The following is a 20,446-nucleotide window of genomic DNA, read 5'->3' on the forward strand; positions in this document are numbered from 1 at the left end:
ATTGTAATTCTTGTCTGTTTTCGCTTAAGATAGTAGCTGAAGTTATTTTTTAAAATACTAACCTGAGCAGAAATGTTTTTCTCAGTTCTGCTGCAGTTGGCTACTCAGTTTTACCTGATTTTTAAAAGCAAATATTCAGGAGATGAGTCACAGCAAATTTGAATTTAAAATTTGTTTGGTAGAAATATAAAGGGAGATGTTCATTATTATGATGTGATTGAAGGTATTTATTTTGAAAATATGGATTTAAAAAAAAAATTCTCATTTGGACAATTTCCAAATTTATGTGCATATTTCACTGGCTGACTTGTGATGGATAGCTTTGCTTACAAATACTAGTCCCTGAAGTTCTTTTAAATTTTTAAAGCTTTGTTTATTATAACCTAATAGTCAGGATTGAAAGGAAACAGTCTCAGTTAAATTTTACTTGCAAATTGTTTCCTATTCCACCAATCCAGAATCATATCACAGTGTAATACCTATTTTAGTGTAGCTTTAGATGAGGGTTGTTAGGAGTGGCCTGGTTTCTCTCCTTCTTTTTCATAGCCCAGGAAGTATCGACTGGGGATGCTGGATGAGAGGATAGTTCCGGTGGGATCAAAAGCAAGAAAATCAAAGAACCCTATCGGCTGTCTGGCTGACAGGTGTAAAACAGGAGTACCCATCAATATGGTTTGGTGGAACAGAGTCACAGAAAACAATTTACAGGTAAAATTATTTTTTACTAGTAATTTTTTCAGTGTTTTGGATGCTTTATTTTCAGTTCTGGAATTAGAAAGAGTTACTCCAAGTATGAGTTAAGATCAAATCAAATATTTATTTCACATAATAGGCGTAGTGATCCTCTGAGAGAGTGATTTGATGATATTTCATTATCTTCACCCATTGCTGAGCTATATACTTTACTTGATTTTGGTGTAATCTGAGGAGAAGGGGCAAAAGTAATCACTTAATGTATTCTGAAAGCAAATAACCGCAACCTTTAATTCTCTTCTGAGGATGATTTCTACTGGTAAAATTAGTGATTGTTGTTAAAATGATTGACACAATGCAAATAGATACCCTCAGTACGGAATATGAAGACATTGCCACCATGATTAGGAAATATAAATTATTAATTTTTATGTTGGGATAGTTTATATTTCTCAACTTGTTTGAATTTTGATTTGAATATCTCTTTACCAAAGTAGCAGGTAATCCTTGTGGTGAAAATTAAGAATAATTCTAGCCTAGGATGAATCTGCTTTGTGTCTCTTAAAGTGGAGTTTAGCTGGAAATTATTACAGTGGTGGGAACTGCACCACTGCTGCTAATACTGCTTTCGCTTGTATAGTGCTTTTGATTCCTCAGAGATTGTTATTTTAGTCTTCCTATGAGGGCTGTGTTATTTTTGGTGTTTTCTTAGTGAATGAAGTGGGTAAATTGGTAACAGACTTATAACTTGTGGCACTTTAGGATTTTCCTTCAGTTCACTGAATTTCTTCCATGTAAGGGCCAATATAACGCTGGTACGAGTTCCTTTGCACACTGATACTAGTTTTGCACTATTTGATGTTTGGACATATCTGTGTTACTGAAATGAACAGTCATGGGCAGCGTGATGTAGGCAGCATGATGCTGCCTTGTTTAGGGACATTTGGACCTTCAATCTGTCTTTGCCCTTTTGCTGCTGAGGAAGCAGCACAGCCAGCCGTGGATAAAAGAACAAGCTTAAAGGAAACATTGGTAGGAGGACCAGGTAAGCTTGAAGGACAGTGGTGAGAGCATATAAAGCAGTACTGTTTTGAAGGGGGAGAAGATTGACAAACTGAATTTATTGTGTGTATCTAACAGTGAATGTAAGCCATAGTTAAAGACAGTTCTGAGAAGAGAGAATCAGAAAATTGGTCTTTAGTTTCCAGATAGACATTAAAGGGCAGAAACAAGTCCTGTTTGCACTCCTGTTCTCTGTTGTTTTCCTGCTTTACAGTGCAGCAACAAGCTTTGGTGTTAATCTGCTTCATTTAGATCAGAAGCAAAAGAACTTAATGCTTATGTAGGATGGAGAGGGAGTAGCCTGAAACCTGAAGCTTCTCACCAGGAGCAGTTGTCTTCTCAGTACCCATGCACTCTGAAAGTGCTTCAAAATGTGCAAAGGGAAAGAATCTCAAGGTCCCCATGCTTTCTGAGGTTGGAAGTGTTTGGGACTGGCTGCAGAGCACATAGATTCTGAAGGGTGCAATTCCAGGCTCTTCTATTGCACCAGAATGCTGGCTACATGATTGATTTAATGTGTGTGGGCTTAAGATTTTGTATTACATGATACAATTGCATAGCTTTCCATGGACATGTGGGCTTTTAACAAAATGTATATGCACATGTGTTGGAAATACGAACAGAAGGATGTGGCAGCCAGAATAAATAGAGTTGGAGGAGAAACAGGAGGGATTGAAGAGAAACTATGGAGTCTGGTAAGACTGAAGGAGGGAAGGTGTTAAAACTTGCATTGTAAAATAATTTAACTGTTACTCCTGTATGGCTATGAATTTATAATCCAGATCTGTTTTGTTTAAATATGGTATTACACTTACATGATTAAAAGTGAAGTCTGCGGAGTGAATCGTGTTCTGGGTTGTGCATTAAAAAAGCAAAAAAGACCCAAATCAAAGTTTGCTTTGCAGTGATATATCCTACCTTATATTAGGAAATGTCCTGAGCTACTATACTACTGCATAATATATATTATAATAGCAAATGGTAATTCTCCTTAAAGTAGTAGGAATAGATGTATTTTAGTTATACAGATTAGTTCTTATTTGCCATCAATAACTAATTCTTTGTTTCTTGAGCAAAAAATAATTATAGAAATGAATTTTTTCAAGTATATTGCATCAGGAGCATAGACCTCTCAAATTTTGTTTTTACAGTACTTTGAAGGATTTTTGTAAAGAAACGTGAAAATATTTCAAATCTAATTTTGAAGTTTACTTTTCAGCAAGATCTACTTGCAAGTTGTAACAAGATTTCACTAGTAGTTTTGTATGAGCCTGTATTTTGGTTTTTATGTTCTGGTTTATAATCTTTAGCCAACAAATTTTACCCAGTTTTAATGACATTCTCTAAATTCTGCAAGAGCAGTAGAGTAACATAATAATGTTGGCTAATTGAAGTTTACTAGAGCCTGTTGGAGTGATGTGATGACTTGTCACAGTAATTATAATAGTGTATGTAGTATGTTACACAAATTCAGTGGTGGGATAGAAAGAGATTTGCTTTGAAGTCCTTGGTGACCTCCCATGTCTCTGGGATGCTCTGACATCACAAAATGCATCCTTTCCTGATGTTATAGCTTTCAAGGAATCCTTAGAGGAATTGCAACAATACTCTGTAAAGTGCATCTCCTCATATAGAACCTCTGCCCATTAAAAAAAAAAAAAAACAACAAAAAAACCCTGAAACCCAACAACAAAATGACAGCATTAAGATCAAGAAAGACTTCTGCATGTTTCTGTGTTCCTAAGAGATATTATGAAAACTATGCCAAAAATAGGCTGGTAAAGGAGCACTCTTTATAGCATGGATGTGGGTTAGTGGTGGTGTTCTGTAACCATTACACAATTACATAATTTGGGATGTCAGAACAGATTAGCATGAATTTGGAAGGAGAACATAAAAACAGAACTTGTAGTGGCTTGTATCCAGTTTCTAGCATGGTAAGTACATTAGTGCATCCTTCTGAAATCAAATGAGATTGGCCTACTTTTTGAGTTAGGTAGCTGGCTTTGGGCTTTGGTTGAATGTGGAACCAGAACCAAGCTAATGAAGTACTATTACAGCCTCCAGAGCTTGATGTGGTGTTGCTGCTGCTGCTGTAGAGCTGTGTTGAGAGATGCTGAATGAGAAATGAGAGCGGGAGAAGAGTGGTTTCTGGTATTCCTGTGGGACTCCTGTGTGACTTTCCAAAGGCTTCGTAACTTGAACATCCCTGTGTTCCGGCTCACATCTGTACTTAAAGGCACTTTGAAGATTCATTTATTGATTAGTGCAGCAGTGGGGCTTTACAGGTTTATCACTGAGGAGCATAAAGACAAATCTAATGTATTAAAGTTTATAGCTGATGTAACAGGGATTTTGATTTTACTTCTGGATTACAGAAGGCTGTTACGTGCAACTCATTAACATACAGTAATGTCATATGCTGCCATGTAGTCCTTCTAGTGATGGTCTTCAGCTTAGATCCTTGGCTTGCTCTTGGCTTTCATCTGTACCTTCTTTTAAAGAGCCTTGAATTGTTTTGGGGTGGTTGTTTTGTGGTACTCAAAGAAAATTTTGTTTCTTCCTCTCCATGCTGTATTTTATTTCCTTTTAATAAGTGTAAAAACATAAAAGCCACCAGACAAATTCTGAGCTGAATGGTGTCACAAATGAGTTGTTTAATAGTCCTACCCTCCTTGTGTACTTTTTTGGTTCCATCCTTAGTAATTGCATCATGGCTAAAATCAGCCTTCATTTGGACTGTATTTATGTTTTTTAAAGTTTTTTTCACTCTGATATATGGAAGTATAGGAATTGTTTTTGTAAGCAGAGCTGGATGGACTCAATTTTGTGGTCTGTCTTTGGAAGTTTCTTTGCAAAGCTGACTGAAAAGAGACATAAAGAATCTGAAAACGGTATTTAGATGAAATTTCTTCATGGAATCATTCTGAGAATGCATGATACAGGTATTTGGGTAATAATTAGGGAAATTGCTTCTCTGCTTTAGTTTGACAGTACCTTTATTAATATACAGGAAGAAGGGGGATGAGATTTCAGTTGGCAAGATTGAGGGGAAAAGGGAATGATGGCAGTTTTAGCCAAGGTATCAGAAGTAACCGTAGGTGGTTTGCTAGAAATATATAACATTGCTGACAGCTGTACTTCCTTCTCTTTAATGCTGTTTGTTGAAAACATGTTGATTAGCGTTTTGAAATTTTGTATGTGACTTTTTATGGGACATTTGAAACTGAAAATAGACTTATTTAATACTGTGCACACAGTGCTAGGAGACCTTTTTTATTGTTTTGAGTTTAGAAGTACATTTGCTACTTTTTAACATCACAGTATTGCATAATCATATGATTCTTGCATATCCATTCTTCTGGTTACTCTTGAAAATTAATAACAGCTTTCAATACCCATTTTCTCTACATATTTTATCAATCCTGGTTTATTCTGACTTAAAATTTCAAACCTCATCTAGCATAAATAAGTTCTTTTATTCTGAGATAAATAATTACTAATTAAAATTATTTTAAACAAATAGCAACTTGTTTAAAAGCTGTACTTGTGCAAAATTTAAACATAATATATAATGAAGACAGTGCTTTCACTGAGCAGATCTGGATGATTTTCATTCTTAGAAAAGTTTATTTTTATGTCGCCTTGAAGTTTGGTAGTGCTCTCATGGAAAAACTGTAAGAATACCCTGTTGGATTCTAAAGCATGGTTACCATTTAAACAGATTTTCAAGCTTACCAGTGATTCAAATGTAAAGCTAAAACTGGAATTTATACTTTGTATTACGAGTTGACAGAGTGAAAGTAGGATTTTTTTTTTTTCAGGCCAAGAATACAAGATTCTGAATCATTGGCCATTAAGAATGTGGCTTTCTAATTTTGGCATATTTGCATGGTTGGTGCTGCAGAATGGTTACCTACAAAGATTCAAGAATAATTAAAATATTAAATATTAAAGAGCTAATGGTGATTTTACATTCCTTCAATTAGTCTCTTAACCTGGCCTCATTTTAATTGTTTTAATAGAAGAAAACTGTTTTCAGAAAAACTAGTGTTTTACTTCAGATAAAATATTTTCAAAAGCATAAAAGTTTTTGAGAACTGCAGCTCCATATAGATGTAATGAATTTAAATGTAGATTGGGGCTTAAGCTTCAAATTGTCTGGCAGTATTTGCTAGTTTTGACCACCAATCACTAGAATTTGCTGTATTACTTTGATTAGTTTATTCTGTTTACTGACTATGGAACTTGAGTATTTTTCTGTTTTTTGAAGATGGAAGGGTTCTTGAAAATTGTAACCAATGTTTAATCACCTTTTTTTTTTTTTTTTTTTTAACCAGTGGGGAAAGACTTGGATTGCAGCTTCATGTTTGTAGCATCATAGACAAGTAAAACAGGCTTTCATATAATAGGATCTCTCTTCATAAATCAAAGCTGTTTACTCATATACAACATTTTTATTGAAGTTATGTTAAAAAGAACTTAATCTTACTAGGCTTTGATGCTCGTTCTGAGTTGTGATATCAAAATATGAGATGAAACTGAATTTCTATCAGACTTGACCCATTGCTGTTTGGAATTGCACAGCATAAACCCGATCAGTCCTAGCAGATTCCTGGGTTGACTCTTTCACTTGGATAAATTAAAACACCTACCAGTTAAATTGAAGGTCCTTCTTAAAGTGAAGCTGCATTTAAAACTTTTGATGGTTATAGGTAACTTTTAGTAAGTACCTTTCAGTAAGTAAGTAACATTTTAGTAAGTAACTTTTTGGCATGAAAGCTGGTCTATGAGAATTTGCAGAATGCATTTAGAAGTAAGAAGCATCTCTGTGCTGTAGTTGCTTGAATCAGTAGGTGAAACTAAGCGTTTAGCCGGAATGCCATGGATAGGATTTTGGGAGCTCTCTCAGTTGCTCTAGGGAAGTCTGTTACCTTCCAGAAGGTGTCCTTTTCTCTGCTTGCATGTTTCAACCCTAATGCCATGTCCCGCCCTTGTCACCTGGTTGACACGGTATTTAGATGTGATCGAGCTGTGTGCCTTCAGCAGTGGAAAGATGTGGACCTCGTAGTTCTTTGGAATTACGTTCTTTCAGCAAGATCATACAAATTCTGTCCCTTGCTCTCCCGGTTGTTTTGCTTGATGGCTGTTTAGCTCTACCACTGTTGAGAAAAATTCCACTATACTCTCCGCCACCTCTGTCATTTTCTCCAGTTTTCAGTGCAGATTCCACTGAATGATTGCATGCCAGTTTTTATCTACAGGAACAATTATTCCTGTACCCCAATTCCGATAAATCTGAATATTATCTTTTGACTATAAATGTATCAGTTGTGTTTTCAGTCTGTGTAGTTCCACTTACCATTTGTTTTATTGTGTTAGTGTATATATTAACATGTTTTCCTTATCTGTAATTAAAGAGTTTTAAAATTCATGTGAACTCTCCACCCATTTAAATATGTTTTACTTCACAACTTACATATTTACTTATAGCTGTTCCTTGAATATTCAGAAACATGTACATGTAAGGTGGTGCATCAGGAGGTAAAGTTGATATAAAGTGGATGGTGGTTAAAATTGGCTGTGTAATTAAAGGTAGAATATTTTTGCTATTTGCTTTTGAACCGAAGGGTCTTCTTTAATTTTACAACTTTGAGAATCTTCTTTTTCAGTGCATTGAAATACACTAATGCTATGGTATTTGGCAGAAATATTAAAATAACGGTATTAAAACCCAATTAGCAGAAACTTCTCAAATATTTTTTGTCTAAATTGATGTGTGCACTTCACTTCCAATTTGGCACTAACTTACTTCCTCTGATGCCACTTCATAAGAATGAAATCAGTATCAGTAATTTAACTAACAGTTGTTATATATTTGCTTATTTTAAAACTGCCTGAAACCAAAGCAGTCCAGCATAATTTTCTGTAAAAACTATTATGGATTATTGTAAAAGTCTCCCTTGTGTATTGGGAGCTGCTGCTGTCTTCTTGTTTTACCTAGTTCGTTTAAACACTTTTGAGAGGTACTCTGCAGATTAGTTAATTAACTCAATCCTGTAATTTAATGATCTTCAGTCTTTTCAGAGTGTTCATGTAATAATTGATTTTATTTCTTGGCCTTATGTAGTTTTTGTTCCACTCCTGGCATTTGTAATTGGCTGTCTAATGATAACCTTTTTGCGTTTTGAGCTCTAACTGGTATTTTCTTTTTCTAACACTCTCTACCCCAAATCAAACAAAAACCTCACCTCAAAACAAGCACCACGATCACAAACTACAAAACTGTCTGCACTGATTTTAATAGAATGTAAAAAATTGCTTGTGTGTTTGTTTTATGTACTAAAAAACACTAATGTTTGACCATCATTCTGCTTCTATTATTTCCGTGGCACCAAAGTAGACTTTATTATTAAGGGTGCTAGATAAATGAAACAGGTAATTAAAGCAGAAGTTAACTTCACAAAGAAAGTGAACGTACAGATCTATTTGAAGTAGAGGCAGGGGTGACTTTTCTAGTAGGAATCATTTTTACTCCTTTAATTTGAAATTGCTAGTTAGTTTGATGTTAACTTGCTGAAGTCATGGGGGAGCAGTCTGTGCAGCTGTCACAAAGCTTTCTCGGTGTCAAGTCTGTTCTCCAACTTGTAATGCTTATGGAAAGTCTTTGGCAAAATGTTTTATGAATTTGTAGACCAGCTGCTTATACGGAAAGTTTGCTTGTACTGCTTCAGATAGAAGCTAAATCGTGTCTAGATTTGTTCATGCAGACCAGCTTTGAATATTCCTTGTTTTCATCAGCAAGTTGTAGGTACCTTAAAATACCCCCTGTACTAGTAGCCTTTTCTAGAATGTATTTTCTACCAGATAGGCACTCTCCGTTGCTTCTCATGTAAAATAAACATTTATTATTTCTTTAAACAGACACCAAATCCTTCTGCAAGTGAGTTTATTCCTAAAGGAGGATCAACCTCCAGGCTGAGTAATGTATCCCAGTCAAGTATGTCTGCCTTCTCTCAAGCCTTGTTCTCTCACCCCTCCATGGGAAGTCCTGCTACTGCTGGGTTAGCACCAGGTAAGTTGGGAGCAATGATTACTAGTACAGTGGTTTGTTTTGTCAAATGTAACCCTATATATATATATATAGTTACCAGATTTAACGGTTAAAAATGTAGCTACCTCCTACTTTAGCTCTTAATTTTAAGGCAATCATTAAAAAGCAGAGGAACTTTGGCTTTATATTCCAGTAGTATGGAAATCACACTGTAGGCTGTGAAATCTGCTTAGCCACAGCAGCATTGAAATTAGAAACTTACTCTGCTGTTTCTGGGGTAAAGGGTTGCTGAGTTATCATACTGTGTCCTAAGTGGTTCTTGCCAGAGCAGTACCTGAAGATGACTAAAACTACCCATAGTCAAGAAGTGCATTGTAGTCTACAATGCATATAATCTTGGTTTGCTACATACCAATGCTCTTTTTATTTATAAAACACAAAAGAAGACAAGCTAATTCTATAATAGTTTGCCTTGCAAGATAGTGTTAATTTTTATTGTATCTCTCACATGTAATCTCACTTTTAGGACCAATTTATAGTTATTTCCCATATTTAAAACTCTTACTGAAATGTGTTCCGTGCAGTCATGTAATTGAGTGATGGATGTTTTTACAAATTTAAAAGGTCCAAGCCCTTCATGCATCTCTTAGTTTTCTGATGCTAAAATGTTAACTTAATTCTAATAGTTTTGTTTAAATAAAATTAAAATATTTTCCTATGTAGCCATCAGCAAATCTGGGTATTCACACTACAGATTCTTTAAAGAGTCTCTGTATGTACCTAAACCTTCAGGAGTCTCTTGTGGCTACTGAGAAGCGTTAGGTAATTGCCAAAAGGTGGTTGGACAAATCTTATAAATGATTTTTTTAAGCATCTATTGTGAATTACCACTTATTAAAATGAACTTCAGTTTTTCTTGATGTCAATGTGAAAGACTAGAGCATTTAAAATATAAACACATACCAGAGGAGGCTAGGCAAGTGATTGATACTTCTGCTCACCAAATGAACATGTTGTGGTACTGTGTCTGCTTGATTCTATATTGTGCTGTACGGTCTTATTGGAAAACTGTTGTGTTTATATGCCTCTCAGCCTTGTCACCTGGATTGAAAAGTGTATAAAGGATTAAATAGAATACAGTAAAATGATCTACTTTTGGAAAGTGTCCAGTGGGGTCTCAGAGGGATCCTTCACAGTCCAATTTCTTTACTATCTGTAAGTAATACTTGAAAGGATAAGTAACACTGATGAAAGAAGTTCACACAACAATTTCAGCTCCTAGAAATAAATATAGATACCAGTGCTGCAAACTTTCTAGCCTCAAATACTATTGTTTGTTTATGGACAAGAGGGATGGGGGAGTATTCATAAGAGCTAACTTCAGGCAGAGTTGGCTTGTTTCCCTGTTCTTCCTATATATGTAAAATGAAAATATAGTTCAAAGTAGGGCTCTTGATTCTGAGTTTTTCTAGAAGCTTTTCTTTTCTCACTTAGTGTAGAATTCTCTGAACCTAAATGTCCTATGTAAATACTGCTCACAGACATTTATTTTTATTTAAATGTCAACATTAAAGTTGTCAACAGGATCCATCCACAGAAGTTCCTGTTACCTCAAGGTCAGCTAGGAGGTGCTCTTTCTAAAAAATTAAGCTCTTAAATAAGAAAGCATTATCTTTGTGTGGGGAAACTTCACCACTTAGATCATACTGGATAACATAATAAAAAAAATATTGAAATACATTCTGAAGTTTTCATGAAAAAATGGTTGAGATCTGTTAGCTTTCAATAAATGAAAACATATTCAAATGAAACCCATATGAAGAGTCTATAAGAATTTTCCTTTTAATGAAGATCAGTTCTCCTTCTAGTTAAAGGGTGCATACTCCCCAGTGGAATAACTTTGCTGTTTTAAGTGTTTATGTGAGATTAAGATTACATATTGTAATTTACAGGGTACTGGAGGAAATCAAAATTTGAAAAATAAAGAAATGTGGTAGGAGTATTTCAGACTTCCATAGTTGTATTCACTCATAGCAAAGTACATAAATTATGAAAACAGTCCTTTGATTTCCTTCTCGATGATGGAAAAATCTAAGTTTTCACATACCTAATTTCTGAGATTTCCCTGAAGGTAGGTGTAAATCCAAACCACTTTTGACATCTAGTATTTCTTGTCCTTGGAAAATACTTGGTCTGTCTTGTCAACAGTACTGCAGAAATACTGAAAAGAATGGCAGGAGAAACCTAAAATACTTCAGTAGATAACTTGTTGGATCCATGCCTGATATATTGATTAGGATGTAACATGGATGAAGGTTACTCCTATGTTCACATGTTTACTTATGTAAGTGCTTTCTAGGGTAATCCCAACAGAGAGTCATGTTCATCTTGGTGGCCTTTATAACAGAATATGGAAATAGAGTGATGTAAAAATGCAACTTACACGAGGGGTGGGAGAAAATTGTTTCACTGAAGAGTTGCAAACAGATCTCATTTACCATTTTCAAACATTTTCCATAAACTCAGTAAACGGAGTACTACATTATTGCTCCTCCCTTTCTTTGCTAGCAAACACACAGTTTGTAATTTGTGTGGGAAATTTAGTAAGAAGTTGACAGTCTTCAAATAGCACTTTTGCTAACAAGCTGATCTTACCCAGTCCTGTGTAGCTGTATTAGAGTATTGTCATTAAAATACGCAATACACTATATGAAGGAATTCCATGAATGTCATCAAAGTGGTAAGACATCATTGCTCTGTTGAACTTAGGAGAGAACAGATGTATAGCCCCCGTTAGCAAAAAATGCCTAGGTTATACCTAGAGAATGATGCCTTTGTCACTGATGGAAGTGACAGCAAATTGCTCTTGCTTCTGCATTTAGTCCAAGTCAGGTTCTGAGTTTGTGGTATGTAGGAGATGCCATTTCTGCTGCCAGTTTGAACCTGCAGGCTTAGGAGGCAGGAGTGCAAAGGTTTTGCGCTTGTTGACACATCTCCATTTGTGATGAGCTGCAGAAGTGTAGTTCTCAGAGCCCACAGCCCCAGATGAAGATGGAGCACTTTCAGCTGAGGTGGTTGGTGTAGCTGAATGCCACAAGAGCTTGTTCCAGCCTCCTGGATCAAGTATTGCGCAGAGGCAGTTCTGCAGCCATTCCAGCATAATGTAAGAACAGAAGAAGGCAAAGAAACTTTAAAATTCTTTTTTCCCAGTTGAAACTGAAGAGGAAAAATTAGTCATTGAACATTAAAGTGATAAAATGTTAAATGTTTAATTTTTGACCTCTGAATGAGTTATAAGCATTAGAGGCATAGGGATATGGCTGTAAATTGGTAAATTTGTAGGCAAAATTTAAAGGATTTTTTTTTGAATCTTTAATGTTGTAGGTCAGCTGATTTGCATGCACGTGAACTTAATGAAATCCTGTCTCACTAAGTTATGAATTCTCATTCAATCAAAAAGTTGTAGTTACTGACTCATTAAGAGATCATGCTTAATGCCCTTTGATCCTGATTCTCTGTGTGAATGGTCAGGTTCAAAATACAACCTAGCTTTTAATTCAAATACATTGCGTGCTACAAAGCTTTATTAGGACCATTATTCTCATAAAATGTCTTGAGGATTGTCTCAAATGTGTGTCAAAGTCTGCCATTTCCCTTTCCTCAGTCACAGTGAAACTTCAAAAGTTAAAACCCAGGCAAGAAAGGAAAATATAAGAATAAAGAGGGATGTGTAAGTATGACCTCTCTCTTCGCAGAAGAAGAATAGTATCAGGAGCTGCAGGTGTGTGTAGCTAGCCTGCACAGTCACTGTGAATTTGGGAAAAGATATTGAATTTGGGAAAAGATATTCAAATCCAACAACCATTTCCATGTTGCTGTGACACCGTGACAGCTGCATATTGTGCCACCTCTTTTTAGATATAAAAATGAGAGAAACCCTTTTCCCTTGCAGTTCATTTTTTAAGATTGTATTTGACTTCTTCATGAAGTGTGTTAAGATTCCCCAGGGCAAGGAATGGACAGCTGCCTTTGCTGGTAGAAAAGTCTCAGGAGGGACAATTTGAAATAAGCTTTATGATGTCTGTCATAGTGTTCCTGTTGGCATTTGAATTTAATATAGGGGAATCTTGAACCCTCTCATAGGGAAAGCTTAATGTTATTTGTCAAGATCACTGATATGACAGTTATATATGTGTATATGTATATATGTGTGTGTGTATGTATATATATATATATGCATGCATGTGTACATACGTAAGTCATAAGTAGATTTTTAAAGGCTCATTTCTTCTTGGGCCCTTAAGTAAATAGGCATTTATATAAACTGTGCTATTAAAACCAGCCTAATTCTGTGAGGTGTGGCTCCGTTGTTACTATTGTGTGTTTAGTAACATCTTTTTCCTTGAGTATGAATCAGTAGGCATATCTAACCCATTACTGATGTAACTATGTTCTTTATTTTCATCTAATTCTATTTGTTATGATTAAATATTAATATTAGTATGCTTTTAACTGATTGAAATACTAATGAAGTTGGTGATATTTGCTTGAGTTTGTGCACTCGGTTAGCTGGCTTAAGTACTTAAATATGTATAAGTTTCACTGTATTAAGAGTTTGGGGTTTTTAGTTGTTGTTCTACTGGCTTTCACTAGTTATTTAGATTGCGCAGAAGATAATGCAAGTCTCTCAGAACAATCTATCACCTTCAGCATTTGTTGTCTCAGCCTGTCTGTACCCACCACAGCACTAGGAGCAAAATTCTTGTAGCACATGTAGTATATAGTTCTAGTAGAATAAAACCAAACTCTAGTCAAGCTTCTTTCATCTCCTGAACTCGCTATGCATACTGGCAAATGAGGAGGCCATATGTTCTGTCTGCCAGATGATTTTCACTGAACTCTCAATGTCCTTTCAAAATGAGACGTAACTAGACTGGAAGGCCATCTGAAAGGATTTGTCTAATGCTGTGATCCTTTTCCTTCAATCTTGCATTAATACTTGTGCAAAGACATTAAGGATTTATGTGTGTAGTTATTTTTAGGCAGGAATAATTTTTTAAAAAAACCTAAATCTCAGAGTGGAAATTGTTTGAAATTTTATCTGTAAAAACCACTAGAGATATCTTTTCTTCTTGGAAGCTTGTAAAAGTATAATTTTAGCACGTTGCAAGTCTTCGCTTTTCTGTAAAATATTATTTACTGTCTTGTACATGTGGTGTTTATTTTAGAGCAGAGAGGTCTTCAGTTAATTTTCCATCAATATATATGAAGGCTGCTGAGTTTTTATTTCATGATCCCTACAGTTGGCTGTTATTGAGTTATTCTTGAAGCCAGTTATTCCTGTCAATGTGCTTGCAAGGACTTCTGTTAATACTGCTTTATTGGAATAGAGTGAAAAAGATGTCAGTAACTTCCCACAGATGAAGAGAACTCTTAGGTATCACAAACTGTGGAGTTGCTTCAGTTTAATGGCCACTTTAGTCATCCTTCAGCTTTTAATAGTTGTTTATAATACCTTGTTTCCTTTGATATTTTCCTCCAGTAAATTAAGAATTTTTGTTTCAGTCTTTTGTTAAAAATGTAACAAATTTTATAGTAGCTGTTGAAATATTTAAATATTACTCAGTCACTTAAGGTAACATTTCACCTTAATGAAAGCTTACTTGTTCTTGTAGCATAAACTGGTGCTTTCAAAATATCTAATATTTTATAGTCATACAGTTAATTTTCAAAAAGATTTTTAGGAGACCATTTATGTTACCATTTTGCAGTGCCTATTATAATTCAATTTTTAAGTTAGTACACTGATCAGCAATATTCTACAATATTACTTGTCAACAAGGTCTTTGTGCACACATGTATGTATATTAATATAAAGAAAAGTTCTAGTCTAGCAAATACAGACTTGTTTCCCTTCATATTTGTATATTTTGCATTTTTATGAGATGAAGAAATTACTCAAAAGACACAATTAAAAAGAAAGGCATGTGATTTTACCACAGTTATATTTTAAAAATCTTGTTAATTTTGTTGGAAGTATTCACTTCGGAGGAATAGAAGAGAATTGTGCTGAATTAATAAACATGGTTTTTGAGATGTCAAAGGAGTAAATAAGGGGAGCTAAATGAAAGGTTACAAATATTCTGTTAATATCATTATGAAACATAACTTCAAAGTAATTTTTCCCAAGCTACTGCTTACTTGTTAATACTGAAAATTATTTGCATTTGTCTTTTGTTTAAAAAAAGAAAAATGTTGGAGGGATGAGATTACTTTAGGGACATGATATGAGTGTGAAATCACTCCTACACATTACTGATGATGCATTTTGAGAACTCTGCATACTGTAACTCATGATTGAAGTTAAATAAACTAGTTGATGTAATTAAAAAGTGTGTATGCAAAAAAAATTCCTCTGGATATTTGCTTAAATTACTCTAGGTTGCTAGGGCTTACAGAATTAGTCTAATCAAATATCTGAGTAATAACTAACAATTCTTAATTAGAGAAGAATTTTCAGCTGTCATAGAATGTTACATATGAAAGCTGTGTCTCTTCTATCCTTTCAAGAAAACAATTTGTATGAGTAATACAATTCTGACTGTATAGAAGAGAAAGTACATCCCAGTCTGAACTGAGCAATAATAACTTTCAAAGATGTTTTCCTTGATGTTAATCTGAACACCTGAATATGTCAGGTCTTGTGCTAGTAAGTAACTCTTCAAGGAGTTTTTTTGAAGGGTTGTCTCTTCCTCAGAAGAACCCTGGAATGTCTATTTTACACCTAATTTTTATAAATAAGCAAATCTGAGAATTCTGCATGCAATCACTCTTGAAATAATTAGACTGTTTGGTAACTAAAAAGTGTGTGCAAAGAAGTTGCCCTTGTTTTTCTCATTGACGCACTTTGTTTAGAAGCAGAATTTCTCAGGTGTCAGTGGAGGTGCCCCTGTAATGTTGAAGGTAAGCACCAGCTAATAAATAATTTCAAATAAATTCGAAAATCCCAACAGGAATGTTTAATAGATTTCATATCATGAGATGTTACCTATTTTTCCATATAAAATAGATCTTTTGGAGGATGACTTTTGAATATAATAATTACAGGAAAACAGGTAATTACTCCCCTGAAGTTATTAATTATGGCATACTGTGTATTATTAGCAAACTTATTTGTGTGCTGTATTACTGGAGACATTCATAGCTGTGGAGTTCTAGTAAAAGGTACATGCATGATTAGGTGAAATGAGTTACAGCTAAGCAAATTCCACTGACTGTTCATGTAACTCTTAAGTAAACACTCATTTAGATAGTCATTAATATTTTATCTTTTTGCAGTTTAATGAACTGTCTTTTAGACACAGCATTATTTTGACTTGTCTTCCCCTTTCAGCTGCTTTTATGTTTTTCATTTCGGTTCTTTATGTGTGTACTCTAAGTTCCCAAGCTCCATCTCTCTACACTAAACAAAGATTTGGAGAAAATGTTGCTGTTCAGTCATGCTCTTAATGTTTTAGCTCAAGGATTTCTATATCTATATGGGGAGTTAAGTGTCTCACCTGCTCAGATATTGTTAGTAGTGAAGGCTGCTTTTCTGAAGTTGCAGATTTTTTTTTTTTAATGACAGATTTGATCAAGAATATGTTCTTGTGTTTCTTTAAGGAATGTCACTGTCAGCAGGATCTTCTCCTCTTCATTCTCCCAAAATAACTCCTCATACATCTCCTGCTCCTCGAAGAAGAAGTCATACTCCTAACCCAGCAAACTATATGGTGCCTACTAGTGCCTCTGCATCTGTCGCTAACACTGTCTCTCAGCCTCCATCTACTGGGCAGGTGATCCAGAAGGAAACAGTGGGTGGAACAACATACTTCTACACTGATACAACTCCAGCACCTCTCACAGGAATGGTATGTTGTCTTTCAATACACAGCTATCTAGAGCTTTTAAGTGCTGAATTGGTTGATGATACAGATATTATTTTAATGCTACAAGCCGCTTATTCTGTATCAAGATTAGGCCTTTTAGTTATTTTAGTTCTCCAAAAATGACTGAAATATAAGGACCAGAGAAATTTTTATTTATTTTTTTCATGTACAGCTATGTAGAGCTTTCTGGGGTTTTAACACAGCAATAGCAAGAAAGCATTCTATATGTCTCAGTGTATACATATATAATGAGAAAGCATCTAGAAGTTAGATTTGGTTTTTTTATAGGTTAAATAGCTCTTACATGTACAGTGATGGGGAAAAGGCAGTTACAAAAGTGTTAACTATTTACATACCTATGTAAACATACACCTCCCTCTCCCTTGAAATTGTTAGACGTGAATACCACATAAAAAATTGTAACATATCTGACAATATATTTGTCACTTGTACTGTACACAGTGATTCTGTAGTTATGTAGTTTGAACTGAAGGTGAAAAAACTCTTTGTTTACCTTATCCTTAAGGACTTAAAGTTTCTTAAAATATTTTATTTTTAGGTTTTTCCAAACTACCACATCTACCATCCAGCTGCACCTCATGTTGCTTACATGCAGCCAAAAGCAAATGCACCTTCCTTCTTCATGGCAGATGAGCTCAGACAGGTAAGATGGTAGAGAGTTTAAAGGAAAATTGCATTATCTTGGTGGAAAATAGAAAATTGCTAATGGTAGAAGAGAAACAGACACTTGCAATCTGTGTAGTCAGTTTTCTCTGTGGAGAAATTGAAAAATCAAATCTTGTAATAGGTGTAGTACCACAGAGAGTGGGGGTGAGTTACAACATATACGACTGCAGTCTAATCTGCATGCCATGATTTACTATTCAGCTCACAACTATTACTGATGTGGTTTTTTGGTGTGCATAGGTTTATTTTTGTAGCCTTATTTTAAGCTGCAGTACTATTCAGTTTTAAAGTCTCCCACTCAAAGTGGGAGTATGCAGGTGTTAGTTGAAGAGCTCTTCTAAGGCTCATCATCTCAAGGCTGGCTGTGAGTGTTATTAATTTCAGCTTTACTGTAGTAGGTGCCTTTGTCAGTGCCAGCTATAGCAAATGTCTTCTGAAGCTCCTTTAAGAATTTAGGTATTTTATCATTCAAATTTTCAAGCTAGCGGTCTTCTGACCCTCTCTGCCTTAGATACTTGCATCTATTCTCTATTTTAGTACAGGTAGCTAGTACTTCAAAGATGCTGTGTTCTTAAATTATCAAAAATAATGAGCTGAATTATAATGTTCAACACTTAATTTTTCCTTCAGGAGCTCATCAACAGACACTTAATAACTATGGCCCAGATTGATCAGGCTGATATTCCTGGTGAGTGTTCCTTGAAACTCTTAACAGTGATCATGTTTTTCTGCAACCATGCACATTCCTCTATATTAACAATATCTTGCAAAAGATGCCACCTGTTTTTAATTTTTCATGGAGCTTTAATCACCAGCCCAGGCTATGATTAACCAAATGCAAAGTGTTTCAGAAATATGAATTAATTTCTCTGTATTCTATTGCAATTTTCTCCTATTTTGAAACTCCTTAATAGTTAGGAATACTTTACATTGCTGGGGCAGGAAAAATCAGTAAGGCAGCAAAGCCTTATGAAGAGTAATTTTGTATTACTTTGTGGATATTAGGTAATTCTTTCAAATTACATGTATATTTTTCAAAGGTTGTGTGTAAACTAAAAGAGCAGTTTGCTTTGAAGTGACTTGGCTGGTATATCAGAGCAGGTTTTGTAATAGTTGTCAGGCAAAGGGAACATATAATTATTTACTGTGATTGGCTTTCGGGGAATTTACATTATTCAGCTTGATTTAAACAGTTTTTGCTTGCAGTATCTTCTCAAATGTGTGCATAATAACTGCATAATGATGCAGTTGAAAAAAATGCAGTTTAGTGTTTTAATCCAGGTGAAGTGTGAGGGTAGTCTCTTAATCTGATTTGTAAACCTTAAGCACTCCTCTCTCCCGTTTTCTGAACAAGTATATTAAAACACATATGAATGATACTTGCCCTTTTTCTGATGAAAATGGGGTTCTTACTATGGTATGAAGCCTGCATGAAATTGGTGCTTATTATTACATCAGTGTAGGAGAAACACCGAAGAAATATCATTCATAAGAGTGAATTTCTAAGGCAAGTGAGAAAATGGCAGATGGAACTGTGTATCTATTCTGTTGATTTTGCTTGGTGTAACACCTTTTCTGAAGACAATTTTACTGTGGGATCACTTGTAGGAACCTACCAATACATTAGTATTAAAACGAAAATAGTGATTTTAACCTTACATGTACCTAAAAGATGGAGGTATATATATTTTATATGTAATTTATATATATTTTATATATATATATTATATAATTTACAGGTTAGTGAAAGTCATTTTAATTTTCTCTGCTGCGCAGTAACTTTCTCAAAGTCAGCTGAGGCCTGATGTGTTTCTGTGTATAAACTGATTTTAGCAGTTCCTGCAGAAGTGGACAGCTACCACAGTCTCTTTCCTTTGGAACCACTGCCACCGCCCAATCGGATACAGAAAACGAGCAACTTTGGGTACATTACATCGTGCTATAAAGCTGTAAATAGTAAAGATGATCTGCCATATTGCCTTCGGAGGATACACGGTGAGAAAATTTGAGTTGTCTCAGTAGGACTAGCATTCCTAAGCATACCAGTCATATTTTAATGTCTGGTTGCTTATCAGCAGTTTCAGATGAAATGTTGAAGTAAAAATGTCTTATTGTAAACATTATACTTTAACCATGGGTTTAATTTTTTCCCTAGGTTTTCGTCTTGTTAACACAAAGTGTATGGTATTGGTTGACATGTGGAAAAAGATTCAGCACTCAAATATTGTAACTTTGCGTGAAGTGTTTACCACTAAAGCTTTTGGAGAACACTGTAAGTTTTTCTTTTTTCTTTCCCGCTGCCCCTCCCTGCCACTCCCCCCCAGCTGTTGTGTTGATGTTTTTTTAAAATGTGCTTGAGTTAATTAATATCACCTGTTTATATCTTTAAGCTCTAGTGTTTGCATATGATTTTCATGCTGGAGGAGAGACTATGATGAGCAGACACTTCAATGACCCTAGTGCTGATTCCTATTTCACAAAACGGAAATGGGGTAAGAAAACTACACTATCATATAATACTCCTGTACACTCTCCAATACTTCAGCAGTAAACATCTGGTCACAAATAGTTGTTCAGCCTAATTTTTTGGCTAATCAGTTCTGTCATACCATAAGCTGATTGATATAAGAGACCTCTTCACCTCCTATTAGTAAAAAGTTTTTAAATTATCAAGCAAGTATAAAATTGGTGTCAGCATGTAAGGGAATTACAGCTCTTCAAAAAAAAGTAAGTTGGAACAAAATTGGAAGCCAGGAGCTCTGATGTCCTTATTACAGGTCTGTCACCGGCTAACACTTAACATTTAATGGTGATGATTCCAAAATTCAGAAGATACACTATGCCAATTTGATGCTTGCTGTTTAGGGGTCCTACTCTATTTTTTTGCTCACTATGTATTATGTAGAATAACTAGACAGTATTTTATTTCATGATTTGAAAGTGAAGTGCTAGTGAAGATGAGAAAGGGATTGAAAAATCCCTGTAAGCATATTCTCAGACACCAACTTCACATCTTAGGTCT

At 35.0% G+C, this 20,446-nt stretch overlaps 1 protein-coding gene across 6 annotated transcripts in view; it reads left to right on the forward strand.

The window, feature by feature from the left end:
- The window catches only part of PAN3 (poly(A) specific ribonuclease subunit PAN3), a 79,289-nt gene that overhangs the window by 34,144 nt on the left and 24,699 nt on the right, over nucleotides 1-20,446 (forward strand). For 5 of the 6 annotated variants that reach the window (XR_009932962.1, XM_062487620.1, XM_062487622.1 and 2 more), the window contains 8 exons: nucleotides 547-708; nucleotides 8,680-8,830; nucleotides 16,472-16,719; nucleotides 17,297-17,401; nucleotides 18,055-18,112; nucleotides 19,258-19,419; nucleotides 19,580-19,696; nucleotides 19,815-19,916. Coding sequence is in view for 5 of the 6 variants with exons in the window: in XM_062487620.1 (XP_062343604.1) it covers nucleotides 547-708; nucleotides 8,680-8,830; nucleotides 16,472-16,719; nucleotides 17,297-17,401; nucleotides 18,055-18,112; nucleotides 19,258-19,419; nucleotides 19,580-19,696; nucleotides 19,815-19,916 (1,105 nt within the window). In the remaining variant the exon portion in view is untranslated. The remainder of the gene's footprint in view (nucleotides 1-546; nucleotides 709-8,679; nucleotides 8,831-16,471; nucleotides 16,720-17,296; nucleotides 17,402-18,054; nucleotides 18,113-19,257; nucleotides 19,420-19,579; nucleotides 19,697-19,814; nucleotides 19,917-20,446) is intronic. The other variant, XM_062487621.1, reaches the window with a different exon arrangement.

This window comes from Cinclus cinclus, chromosome 2 (assembly GCF_963662255.1).
Source record: "Cinclus cinclus chromosome 2, bCinCin1.1, whole genome shotgun sequence".
In the NCBI taxonomy this organism is placed as follows: Eukaryota; Metazoa; Chordata; class Aves; order Passeriformes; family Cinclidae; genus Cinclus; species Cinclus cinclus.